The sequence below is a fragment of the Motacilla alba genome, chromosome 1A (assembly GCF_015832195.1).
Source record: "Motacilla alba alba isolate MOTALB_02 chromosome 1A, Motacilla_alba_V1.0_pri, whole genome shotgun sequence".
In the NCBI taxonomy this organism is placed as follows: Eukaryota; Metazoa; Chordata; class Aves; order Passeriformes; family Motacillidae; genus Motacilla; species Motacilla alba.
The window spans coordinates 12,158,180-12,172,530 of NC_052031.1; the positions used below are offsets into that span (position 1 = coordinate 12,158,180).

The following is a 14,351-nucleotide window of genomic DNA, read 5'->3' on the forward strand; positions in this document are numbered from 1 at the left end:
GGAGTCCCAGGGCTGAGGGGCAGGCAGCGGGGCTGGGCAGCGGGGCCGGGCAGCGGCTCCTCGGCCGCAGTGGGCACAGGCTGCGTGTCCAGGTGCTGCCCACGGGGACCGGGGAGTGGGACCAGGGATCAGAAACCTCCCCTGCCTTCCTGCCTGTCCCTCCTGCAGGGCAGGGCTAGCACCTGCCACCTCTCCAGTACATCCCTCGCTCCACTTCCACCCCTCCAAAAATGGGGTACAAGTCAGACACAGGGGGCCTGGGGAGCAGCCAATGCAGCAGAGCTGAAACATTTTAGATTCCAATAGATGTTCAAGAGCCCTTTTTTAAAAGCAAGATGCTATTTTTATATAAAGATATATGTGTCCTGTTATTAATGTCCTAGGAAGCAGGCAATGATGTACAGTTCATTCAGGCTTTTTAAACATAGGAGACATGTTTATTTTATTTAGGTCATGGCCTCAATAAAGCAAAAATTAACCAGTCTGAGGCTATTTTCAGGAGAAAAAAAAATCCCAGATCAACTACTGAAAGTATGCTAGGGAGACTTTTCAGACCACATATTTTACTTATTAAAATGTGTCTCTGTATTTTGATCCATATACTCCCGATTTAAACACTGAAAGCAAAAACCTTGAGAAACACTTCTAACCAGTGGTGTTAAAAACATTAACTATATTCATCTACCTTTCATAATGCAGGTATTTATTTTTAAAATATGAATTTGCATTTGGAGTCCCCAATATTTGTAAAGGAAGTTAAGTCTTAAAATCAATTGAAAGATTATTTTGCACACTTAGAGAACTTCAATCCAAATCAACGCCTTCTCCCAGCAGGGTCTATTCTGGTTCATGCACTGTCATTCCTACTCTCAGTCCATATATATCTGTCCAAGAGGATGATGGATCACCAGCTCTGTTCTGCAATTTTGTCACAGAACACAACATTCCTTTTGCAAGCGACTGAGAAAAAAATACTACCAGATAATTTTAAATTCTGCATTTGCAGATTTTATCTTTAACACAAATTTGAGATATTATTTTGCAAAGCCTTTATTTTAGGTATCATGTATCTGCCCCCAAGCAAAACTATAGCACAGAAGTTCAGTTAATATCCAAAAAGACATTAAATGAAAACAAAACATAAGATAACTTCAGAAAAACCCATTTAAGCCTCTACTGGAGAACTGCTAGAACTGGTTTTGGCAGTATTTTTTTCCCCTTAACCTCATTCTTCAAAAGGATTGGATTCCTTTTGCTGTGACTGTTCAAAACTAATTCAAAACTAGAGGCTTCACCATTAATATTTCTGGCCTAATGCTTAAAGACTGGCCATATATATGAAATTCCTATGATCATACAGAGAAGCATAACTTCAGTCTCTAGAACACAAACCTGAAAGCTGCTTGCTGAAGCACAGGTTTCATTTTGCCAACAACAATGCCAAGAAGTGCCTTTTGCTGTCTCTGTAAAAACCCACCCAAATTTCCCACATAAAAATTTTATAAATTTCCACAATTAAAATTTCACTGGCACTTCATAAGCTCTAAAGCTCAGTTGGTATCATCTATGAAAATGGCATTAAGTAATCAGCATGATCACACCTGCATTTATCAGACTATAGTTCAATCCTTAAAATGTTTGCTAGCAATAGTCAGAGTTCTTCTGTAAATTGTAAATACTAAAAGCAATAAAAAGAAGATCTTAATACAGTAATTAAAAAAAATACCTCAAATCAAGATCCTGTCACATCTGGGAAAGGACAAATATTTTTTTTCTTCTTCAAAATACAATGTTTAGTTTCAATGTCTGTCTTCTAGCACCATAATCTCCTTTTTGCTTTTCAACAGTTCTTTTCCTGTCTGTTCTTAAACACATTTATCCCACCTAGCATTAACATTCATCCCTTTCAACTAGGAAATAAATCATACTTTTTTTAAATCTACAGCAACTTATAAAGCGCTTTTTTTTTTTTGCCCACTCAATCCGTTTTTATGGATTTAGTTCAGGCAGCCCAGGAATTGTTTTATTTTCTCCTCACAGAAAGCATTATTTTTATGTACATTATCTCATCCATCTCATAGAAGGTGTGCATTTTTACTGCCATAGTGCCTTAATCACCCCAGAGTATCTTCAACTTTTCAGATTTGTTCAACTACTCAAACAGATTTAAGAAGGAAACAAAACAAAACTGAACAAAAATAAAAACTAGATTTTTCAAAACTTTCATTCATGTTGTTTCCTTTAAAATAAATCCACCCACAGATTGCAAATTACAGCAAAACAAATACCTGAAATAATTTTAATGTGCTACATTAATCCATGATGCTTTATTTTATAAGCCCTGATTAGTTCTCATCATGTAAGTACAAGTGGCTTTTCAAAATTACACAAAAGTGGAAAGGGAAAGCAGGAATTATAATTTAGGCCAAATGAAGCCTGAAATACATAACTTTTATTGTGCTGCTTGTGTTGTATATTTTATTCCTCTCCATACATCAGTCACAAATTTTTTATTCTGAATTAAAAGATACATTCAGTCTTTACACTGAAATGAAATGCTGATATTTCTTTTTTTTCTCCTCAAACTGAAGGACTTTCAAGTATGCTATAAAGCTATAGGATGAGAACGGGGAGCTCCCAGACACCTGAATTATTAACAATTCAACTTCTTAATCTCCACAAGCATCCAAGTTGGGGGAGCGGGGTTTTGCATGATTTCTTTACTTCCTTTGCAAGTCCCTCTCTCAAATGTGCCAAGTGTAATTTAAAACACTCAGATCTACACAGTCAGTTCAGCTCTTGCCCAGCTACTACTGCTCAGTCTTAATTCACCACAGCACAGTCAGAGCAAGCAGGAAGTTGAAGGCTCTCACTATGATCAACCTGAAGAGGAAGGAAACTGAAAACCTCAGAGCCCAAGAGACAAACACATTATCATCTGAACAATCCAGCTCTTCCCCAATGACAGTTATTCTACTTTCTATGTCAATGAACTCGTGCACTGTAACATAAATTCGTATCATTTGATCCACAGGGAATTCACTCTTCTAATTTCTAGACAGACACAAAGAGAAGAAGGTATTTATAGTGTTTACATATGCAAAGGTGTCGGAACCCAGGACACCGCTCTGGGTGCCCTGGATGGCCCGAGCCCCTGGCAGGGGGCTCTGAGACCCTGGCATGCAGCCAAAGACACCTCTGATCTTAGCCCATGGAGCAAATTACCAACTCTGTATGAAGAATTACAAGTCACAAAAGTTTAGGTATTATAGCAGAAGTAGTCACAAAGTGAAGGAAAGAGTTTTTGAGTGCTGTACAAGGGAGTTTTGGGCCTTGTACAGCAGCGTCTGAATTTTGTACATGGGGGTCAGAGATTCTAAGATGGAGGGATTTGGGCGTGCCCTGTCCTCCTCCTTTCTCCTTCCTAACCTCCATGTCTTTGGTGATGTTGGCACTCACAGACTGGTTTAGAGTAGAAAGTCACCATTCAAAATAGGTAATAGGCATTGGGTAAAAAGTGTAAACATGTAGTACATAATATATGATATAAAAGATAGCACCAGCCCCCTGGCAGGGCAGTGTGCCCTTGTCTGACCTGCTGAACGGGCCACAGCAGCTCAGGAAGAAAATCTTTTAGATAATTTACAATAAACTACCTTGAGACCAGACAACTGAGGATTACTGAGTCTTTCTTTGAAGGCACGGGTTGGAGGAGTGACTTTTCCATCTTTAGGGGTCACCCCAATCCGGGGGTGAGTCCTGGCACAAAGGTGACCTCCAAAACTAAGGTCATTCTTCACGGTCTGAAGGTGTTGAGAAACACCTCTTTAATCTGGACCAGGAAGCCCATATGGTTAAGGGCTTTTTATTTAGTTAACATATAAACAAGCCTCAAACGAGGCACATTTCATTTCCTGAATCTCACACAGGAACTCTAAGGACAGACGCCAAAAATATCACCCAACTTCTAACAGGATTCTTCCTAGGTGAGCTTCCATAAATAAATCAAGGTTATAACAACCATGACTTGGGAAGCAGAAGCATAAGAATTCTGCTCATCTCCAGGCATCACAAAGAACTGCCAGAAGGTCTCTCCGTGTGCACCTCTGCTGCAGTAACAGCTCAGTCTCTATGCACCACTTGAAACAAAATGAAGTGTGAGGTGTTTTTACATCTAACATGACCTCAGTATCAGCAACCCAATTATAGCAATTGAACTGTCACTGCCAGGTACCCTTCTGGTTTCAACCACACAGCAAAGCCACATGCAATTAAAGAGAGCACACAAACATCTAATGCTCAGCCAGCACCTACGAAGTCTTCACTGAATCTTTAATCCTAGATTAACCTATTCCACACTCCCTTCCAATTATAAATGGCAATTCAGGCAAACATTTTTCAGACACCTAGGTGAGGCCAATCAACACCTACCACTCCCCACAATGCACAGCCTTCAACACTCCCACAGCAGCTGTGGTCTGGCGTTCAAAACCTTGTCCTATGTGATCCGCGTGGGCTCGGGTCCGGTCTTCAAACAGCATTTCACGGGGTTCGCTGGTTCGAGGTAGGTACTGCAAGTTTTTTATTTCATTGGTAGTTCTGCATAAGAAAAACAGTAACAGTGATATAAACATTTCTCTGAATTAACTTATTTCCATCATAGCCAACAGGACTGCTCATTTACGCAAAAAAAAATTCTTCTTTTCTTTATTTTAAATGGATTTTCTAGCAATTCAGTTTGTGTCCATTTTCTCTGTTCATGTCAGTGGGCACTGTTGAAATAATCCTTTATACAACTTTCTGTGAAACACATTGATATGATCCCACTGAGCATTCTTTTCTCAAGAGTAAATCCCAGTTCTCCCAGGTCACCACACATACTCCAGTATGGCAATGTCTGTCTTAGCCTGGTGAGCCCAGAACTGGGCATGACACTGCAGATGTGTCTCACCAGTGATGAGCAGAGGGGAAGAACCCTGTCTCTCCATCTGCTATGCTGCTCCTGCTTGAAATGGCAACTTCCCAGGATGAAGGTGAGAATGACAGGCCTGCAGTTCCCCAGTTCTCTTTCTTACCCTTCTAAATGATTGGAGTGGCATTTGCTTTCCTCCAGTCCTCAGGAACCTATGCCAGTTGCCATGACCTTTCAAAGACAGTGGCCTTGCAATGATACTGTCCAGCTCCCACTGCCCTTGTGAGATGTGACCCATCCCAACAGGTCCCACAGGCTTGTGTCTGTCTAATCTGCATATCTAGGCAGTTTCTTAACCTGATTTTCCTCCACTGAAGGCAAGTAGCCCCTGTTCCAGACACTCTTACTGTCTCCATGACAGAGCATTCCTCAAAGTAAATCTCCCTAGAAAAGACAAGGGCAAAAAAAGCACTCTCTCAGCCTTTTCTGTGTCCTTTGTCCCCAGGCCGTTTGCCCCATTCAGCAAATGCCTTCCATTTTCCTAGTCTTTCTTCTACTGTCCATATGCTGTGCAAGTCCCTGCTGCCCTTCACATCCCCTTGCCAAATTCAGCTCCAGGTGGTCTTGGGCTTTTACTACAACTCCTTCCTGGTTGGACAATGTCTCTATACTCCTGAGGCACCTGCCCCTACTCCCATTTCTCATACACTCCCTTTCTGTGTTCTCATTTTGAAAAGAACTCCCATGCCAATGCCTTATGACATACAATACTCAAGTTCTGCAGAAGCTGTCCCTACTCTTTAGCTGGTTCTTACCCCAATGCCACAGCAAAGCCTAAAGATTTCATTTAATGCTGGAGTTGTTTCCGTTGAGGCGAGAGAAAAGCTCTTGTCCCCAGAGGTCACAACACATCCACTCACATGTAACAACAGGGGTATCAACTGCAGTCTCATGGCATATATCAGTAATTGCATGTGTGTACACATTTTCCTCAAGTTTTCATCTTAAATTTCTACTAAAGCTCCAAAAAGGACGAACACCTTACTTTGCCAGACAACAAAAATTAAAACAAAAAAAATTCCAGATTCTTACATAACAAAACAACAAGAAAGTGGATTTGGACATGAAGATTTACAGTACTTTATATTAACATATAATACCAAACAGCAAAAGGTTTGGGATAAAATGAATCTGTAAAGAAAGAAACTACTAACCAGACACTTACCAAGTAAAATAATTAAACTCACCTCTTCCTTTTGAAAGGTGACTTTGGCATGTCAGCCACAGGGATCATCTGCTCTCCTGGACGTACCCACATAATGGGACCATCATCACTGTCTTTACGACTCTCTAATTTTAAACTAGAAAGTGTTCCCCAAGGCAGTGTACACTAATGGGAAATACAAGCCACAATTTTCAAGTGAGTTACTTTAAAAAACTTGATAAAAGCAGCCTTTATCTCTCACGATGAAAGCATTTATTAGAACACTCAATTATCTAAACAAGTACCACATACTCTCACTTTATTATTATAACAGCACCACAGAGCACGTTGTCCCCCTTCTCCCAGCCCATTCCCTTCTGCTCTTACTTTTAAGAAGGGTGATTCTTCCAACATATCAAGGAATTCAGGGAAGTAATCCCCCACTTCCTCATCAACTGCTCCAACCAGGCTGATCTGTCTCATTGGGCCAGCTCTATACGTACCATGAGAGTATGTTCTTTTTACCTACAAGTAGAATATGACAGCAGAAGTTATACCAAGTCCTCTACTGTGCAAAATCCACATTCAATGAGCACCTGTAATCTCTATGCTTATGCTTGCTGAGATAAAAAGACTTTAGTCCTTCAGTCTCCAGTGTATTTAAGATTATTATGAAGTCAATTACTACAAACTCAAAGACAGAAGATCTCATTAAACATCCACAACAATTTGTATTTTATTTTAACACCTGAAGGTAAACTGGAGTAACTACTTATTGCCTTTTGAGAAGATGAAACTCCAAACCAGTAATTCTAAAAAAGATATCAATGCATGTTATGCTCAGCAACTAGTCAGTAAGGATTCTTACCTGGATTACTCAAGTCTAGCTGAATTTCTACCTTTTCTTTTGCAACAGGCAAAAGATTTACAAGTAAATTAACTCTCAACATTACTCTGCTACTCATCCTCTCCAGTACTGCCTCTTTGTGAGCACATTAACTGGAGCAAATTAGTGAACACAAGGCCTATAAAGAGTTTGTGCAAAAAGTGAGACAATGATCATCACTCCTTCATTTTTGCTGTGCTGTGCTAGCATATCTTGTGCTCCCTTCAGACTTTAATGGCTGTAGCATTCACCTCTCATGAGAAATCTTCTAGTGTGAAATTTGAACAGAAATACATATTGTTTTAAGGTTTTTTCAACAATCTGATCTGTTGTGTTAGATCACCAAATTACTCAGGCATGAGATTGATGAGCATCATGTCCACTTTAAGCTTCTGATTTTCTATTTAACAGGCTGAAAGATGCCGGCATTATGAGATGAAATATGAAGAGATCAGAATGGAGGAAAGAGCAGATGGATTACTGCACACACCAAGTAAGGCTCCTGTTTGACACCTCTAAACATTCTGCATCCAAAACAAGAAAAGTAAAAAAGTGCAAGGAAAACAGTTAATGAAATACTGCTTAGCTATGGTCCTCACCCAAACAGACCATTAACATTCCTAGCAGTCATGGCAGCGCAGAGGAGAATTAACAGCAGTTCCTGAAAATAAAACATGGAACAACACTGTGCCCTTCTGAGAAACTCAACTAATGCAACCAGATCTTTCCAGAAATGCAGAACCAAACACTGTTCCCATCATCTCAGTCATCCCAGTCACCTGTTTCCTCCAAGCAAACAGATTTATGGCTAAAAGTAGGATTTTACAAAATGTCTTAGCTAATGTTACAGCAAGCCCTCACAGACACACGAAAAGGAACAGTCCAGTAATATTCCTCTATTCCTCAAATCCTTACTCATACATTCCTGCAGGGTTTTTTGGTCATTTTTTTTGGTGGTTTTTTTTTTTTTTTCAGAGAAAGCTGGTGATTTTGTGATAAAACATCACAAAACATTAATTTCAGCTGAATTTGCATCAGCTCAGGCCTCAGCTACATCTGCACAGGCACGAAGCATCAGGAGCTTGTACAACTACAGCAATGAGCAAGGAAGAACCCTAAAACCACTTTCTGAAGCTACAGACACCCACAAATCTGTGGCACTTTATTAAAATGCCTAACATGCAAAAGGATGTTTCTTCCACTGACATTAGTAGCTTAGCATTCCACCATTCCAGTCCAAGATATTAGGATGCTGTTTCCATCTACATCCCTGATTAAAGAGAACCATTTTTCTGCCTTTTCCTATGCTTCTTTATGCTACCTACCACCACTCTCCCAAATAACAAGTGATAAGACAAGAGAAAGTGGCCTGAAGTTGTGTCAAGGGAGGTTTAGATTAGACATTAAAAACATTTCTTCACCAAAAAAGTTCTCAAGCACTGGAATGAGCTCTCCAGGGAAACGTTGAGTCACCATCCCTGGAGGCATTTAAAAGATGTGTAGCTGTGGAATTTAAGGACATGGTTTAGTGATGGATTTGGCAAGACTGGGTTAACAGCTGGACTCTTAAAAAGGCCTTAAAGGTCTTTTTCATCCTAAATCATTTTATGATTCATATAGAATATGATAAACTGGTTGTGAAACTACTGCAAGTGAAAACTCTAAAAAAATTCTCCTAAAAACACTAAGTTAAAGCTTGGAAAAGCTGGGAAGCTTCCAGCTGGATCAATCCACCCATTTGGCTTATATACCATTAGGTATATACCATTAATGAAACCTAAAGTCAGCAAGTATTTAGCTGCAGCATAATGCTTGCATTAAGAAGGATCAATTAAGAAATTTTTCATTTGTTCAAAAAAAAAAAAAAAACATACCATGTCACTCAAAGTTAAAACTGAAAAATAAGCACAACTTTTTCAAGCATTGTTTGTCCAAGCCCTTTCACCCCCAGCTTCCCGACCAACCACCCTCCCCTTGATCACAAGGCAGTACAATTGCTTCTCAAGATCCAGCTTAGGTGAAGAAATACCAACATAAATGCTTAAATAATGTCAAAGTTACAAAAGATGAGTGGTTTATTCTGCCACCATATTCAGAATCACATCACTGCAAATACAGAACGAAATGTCTGAGTGATTATGAACCCTGTAGTAGCTTAACCCCAGGCAGCAGATACTGATCTTACACCCCCTGCTCACTCACCTCCCACTGTTGTGAGACATGGGAGTGAACAGGAAAAGCAAGAAAAGTATGGGTTAAACAGAGTTTATTCAGTGAAGATGAAACCCAAGAAGAAAAACCACCAAGTGGTGCTCTCCACCACTCACCAACTCCCACCAGCAGACTGACGCCCAGCAGCCCCAAGCAACAGGCACCTTCCAGCTAACCCATCAGTGGCCTCAGGTTTTTTCACTGAGCATGATGCTCTACAGCACAGAGCATCCTCACAGTCAATTGGGACCAGCTGCCCCAACCATGACCCCTCTCAGCTTCTTGCCTGCTGACCAGGGATGTGCTGGAAGCCTTGACACTCTCCCAGTGATGCTCAGCAATAGCCACAACACCAGTGCGTTACCAACAGTTTAGTCACAAACCCAAAACACAGCCCACAAAGAAAACCCACCCAGACCCAGTATAAGCAGGAAATAAATCTCTGTTGATGATCAAAGGAGAAGATTTGCTCTCTTTTCCCTTCTTTCCTGAGAGCATTAGGTCCTCTGAAGATGGATAGGGAGCAAGCCTAGGGAACTGATCTGAATTTAATCCAGGAACTACCTAAAAAAATTCTGTTTTATAAAATAATAAAAAATAAATAAAGGCATAGGCCATAAACACTAACACCTGTCCAGAAAGAACAAGAGAGAGTTTGAAAGATGAAGCAGCTGTGGGCAAGTGAAAAGCAACTCCTATCTCATCTCTTCCATGAACTGGGTTGTGGCATCCTAAACTCTAGTAGAAGAGGTTCATGCTTGAACTGCATTTCCTTAGATTAGGCTAAAGGCTTAGAAAAGCATGCATAAAAAGGTGAGGTCATTCTTAGTGAGGAGCTAATTTTCACTCACTTCCAACTTAGACTGCTACTAAGTAATAGTGGGAAAACAACAAAACCTCCCATTGATGTTTAACCAATGACAAACCTAAAATTAATCCTAATAAAGACAACAACCAAATAAATATACCCTATGGAATATTAGATAACATGTTCTCTTCCTTTTACTGTCAGTATCCTTTGGCTGGTTTGTTAATAGGAAGAGAAATAAATTGCTCTAGGTATTTCTAAACTCTCAAAAACAATATTGATGTACTAAAACCAGTACTTATCAAATGATATATCAAATTATGCACTGACTGCTAATAGAGTACTACATATATGAAGTATTTTATATATATACACATATATATACACCTTCTATAAAACAATCTTCCCAGATGCAATTTCACAGCTTAGAATGTGACTAGGTTTTTAGAATTCTACAGACTTGCTCAAAACTGGAATAATTTAAATCCATAATAAAAGGAGAAATCAAGGACACACTGCTCTTCTAGCATGTGGTCAGGAATGAACACACACAAATCACCAAATACATGCAGTATAATACCATGGCCAGGTAAAAGAGATAGAAACATAAAATAATAAATACGACATCCTAACTTCTTTCTTCTCATGTAGCTTACATTTGGAGTATGTCACCTAAAAACACACAAAAGGAGACTGTGTCATTCTCTTGCATCACAGTAATGGAAAATTGTCACAGCAAAACCACCACTGAATCCACAATTAGTAAAGCTTGAGAATTATCTGCTTCTGTGACTCGCATGGCCTCAACTGATTTTCTAATGCAACAGCAAATGCTTTGACAGAAGTGTCTTAGCATCTGACAAGAATCTGAAGACTAAATGCAAAAATACATATACATACATATAAATACCAAAAATACATTTAAGCAACATCATCCTACAAATGGAAACATTTTAGACACTACATGTTAAAAGATTTTGTGTTCGAATAAGTCACAAAGTGGAAGGAACGATCCAGAGAAACCATGCATTTCAAGAGGAATTTAAAAATGTAAACTAGGGCACATAACAACTGAATTGCTATTTTTAATATAGTAGAATGGGGGTTGTCGTGGAGTTTAGGTGGAGGAGGGTTTTTTCCCTTATTTGAAACTTGATCATTTTCCTGCTAGAATTTTAAGGTTTCAATTTATTTCAATTTTTCACCTTTAAAACAAAAAAAAGTCTGGGGAAAAAATCTTCAAAGAAAAAAAATAACCAACAACAAACAAGCAAAATTATCCACCAACTGAACTCAATTTCAAGAAACCCATGAAGTCCCACCAAAGACTAACAGCAAAACCCAAAAACATTACACCACCTAAGAATATGCAAGGACATTGAGAGTTTTGCTACAGGAGAGCACAAGCAATGCACTTACACACTGGTGTCTCAGAACGGAAAAGATCTCATTTCAGAGTCAGCGTTAATCTCAAAACGCTGCAGCCATGAAGAGGCCATTACCATTCCTGCTAACTTGGTACATTTTAATAAAGTGCCCAAGCAGTTTTCTGTTCCTTGCAACTTCATTCAAATCCTTAAATGCTTCTTCATACTTCCAGTTTCAAATGGGAGCCAATACTGAACAAATATTCATCAAAATTGCTCTGATTTTATAAATACTCCTTAATACGTTTGGCTGCTTTTTACAATTAAGCCACATGTACTTCATACTCCTTCCTTCACCTTTTTTTCCTTTATTAGGTCAGGGTATTGGTATCAGAATGGGATGTACTGACAGTTCTGTCATTACTCACTTGTCATTAAAAATCTAAATTCAACAAATAGTTTTTCCTAATCGGAAGTTTCATAAAATGCAATCTCAAGATTTGATCAGCATAAAAGCAAGAAGCAAATTCTATTGAAAACAAAGTTCTACTGAAAACTACTGAAACACAACTGAGAAGTCATAGCTCCAATATAAAAGAATTCTCTCTAGAACACAGGAAAATAATGATATATGGAAATAGATACTGCACAAACTTTAACGATAAGGAAATGAAGCACTAAACAATTATTTGAGATTTTATTTTAAAAATATTTTTAGCAATTCCCCTCAAGTACTAAAGAAACTAATTATTTCAAGCAGGATTTCACAAATTATTAAAGAGCTAAACAGCAAAAACCTCTCTGCAAAAGAAATGTTAAAGAGCTAAACAAGGAGGACAGCAAGGAGAAGATAGTATTAGAAGAGGCTAAAAGAGAAGGGGAATGGCAAGCTCTGTGTGCAGAACCTGAAAAAGGAAGGACAGCCCCTCACAAAGTCACACCACAAACATGAACTATCATTACTGTCACAGGTCTTCCTCTAAAATATTTATTCAGTAATATTTGACTATTCAGTGTCCATCACAGCTAACATGGCAACATGAATTTAATCCAAACCAGGAACAAAAAAAAAAATTGTAAAAATAGTTTCTCTGAAGATGCAATTCCCTGTTGTTATGGAATGGGGCTGATTGTGTAGACCCACAGTCATCCTTGAGCTACCTCTGACACATTTCAACAATGTAATTTGCCAACTCAGTAGTAAAACCAATCTCTCAAGAGTATTTAAGAAGTTCTGCTAGATTAATGAACCAAACTATCTCACCAGTTCAAGAAGCACCACATCTTGGCACTAGAACACGCAACTGGGAGGAAAGAAGGAATGAGGACATTTTCTTTTGGCAGAAAATCTTCTTTAGGCTGGCTCTGGCCATTTGTTTAATTGCACACTGCACAGTTAGAGTGACCTTTCCTAAAGTGAATGATGGGCATCCTCTCATACCTACAGCACAAAGGCAGTAAGGTAAAACAAGACAAAGCTTTAATAAATCAATGAGAACTCCAAGCTGTGTGGTGCAGTTCACAGGAGGAAGGAAGTGATGCCATCCAGAGGCTGGAAAGATGGGGCCTTGTGAACCTCATGAAGTTCAACAAGGCCAAGTGCACGGTCCTGCATGTGGGTTGAGACAATCCAAAGCAAAAATGCAGCATAGAGAATCAACTGAGAGCAGCCCTGGGCAGAAAGACTGGGAGGTGCTGCTGGATGAGAGGCTGAACATGACCCAGCCATGTGCACTTGCAGCCCAGAAAGCCAAACATATCCTGGGCTGCCACCCCAGCAGTGTGGGCAGCAGGGCAAGGGAGGGGATTCTGCCCCTCTGCTCTGCTGAGACCCCACCTGCAGTGCTGCAGCCAGCCTGGGGTCCCAGAACAGGAAGAGCATCAACCTGTTGGAGCAAGTCCAGAGGAAGGCCATGAAGATGATGAGAGAGCTGAAGCACTTCTCCTATGAAGACAGGCTGTTTACAGACAGATTGGAGTTGTTCAGCCTGGGGAAGAGGTCCAGAGACCTTTGAGCAACCCCCCAAGTACCTAAAGGGGATGGCAAGAGAACTGGAGAGGGACAGTGTACAAGGGCATGTAGTGACAGAACAAGGTGGAATGGCTTCAAATGGAAGAGGGCAAGTTTAACTATTACAAAGAATTTCTTTGCTGTGAAGATGCTGAGGCACTGGAACAGGTTGCCCAGCAAAGCTATGGACGGCCCATCCCTGGAAGTGTTCAAGGCCAGGCTGGATGGAGCTCTGAGCAACCTGGTCTTGTGCAAGGTGTCCCGTTCCTGCTCACGGCAGGTGATTGGAACTAGATGGTCCTTGGGGTCCCTTCCAAAACAAACCACTCCATGATTCTAACTCAAAACCACAAACAAGTTCTTCAAATTTTGGAGACAGTAACACACCATCTTAAAGAAACAGGTGTCAACAGAAGACAGAGGAGCTAGAGACTATCTAGCCTAATTCCAATTTCCAGAAAAAAAACACTTAGCTGGATAATTGATACAATTATCAACTACCTAGAAAATAAGATAGTAAGAACTAATAAACAGGGTCATGTAAAAAAATGGAAACAATCAAGTCAAACTAACCTTTGTTACTATGACTGGATAGGCTTGTTCAGAGGACCAGCAGACATCTTAACATTTGACATTTCCACTATATTTGACAAACTGCTACAGAAACATGGTCTAGTAAGAGCAAACTGTGGGCAGTGCTCATGTAACTGTCTCATCTTGAGGCAGGCAGCAAGGATCCTTCCTTTGAAGGCAGTGTATCCTCATAAAACCCACAGGCACCACAGCACTGCAAGTCACAGGAAAGGATCAAAATGAACAAAGCTTGAAACTGGAGAGCAGGTCTGAATGCAAAGGATATAATTCAGTTTAAACAAAAGCAAGAACTACACTCACATACATATTTAATGAACTGCATGAACCTGAAAAGGGAAGCGACTCAATTAGCAGAAGC

The 14,351-nt window shown here is 39.9% G+C and overlaps 1 protein-coding gene across 2 annotated transcripts in view; it reads right to left on the bottom strand.

Moving 5' to 3' along the window:
- Positions 1–14,351, bottom strand: part of RSBN1L (round spermatid basic protein 1 like) — a 47,525-nt gene that overhangs the window by 6,593 nt on the left and 26,581 nt on the right. For both annotated transcript variants that reach the window (XM_038153933.1, XM_038153932.1), the window contains 3 exons: positions 6,504–6,641; positions 6,160–6,302; positions 4,432–4,599 (listed from right to left, as the gene is read on the bottom strand). In XM_038153933.1, coding sequence (XP_038009861.1) covers positions 4,432–4,599; positions 6,160–6,302; positions 6,504–6,641 — 449 coding nt within the window. The remainder of the gene's footprint in view (positions 1–4,431; positions 4,600–6,159; positions 6,303–6,503; positions 6,642–14,351) is intronic.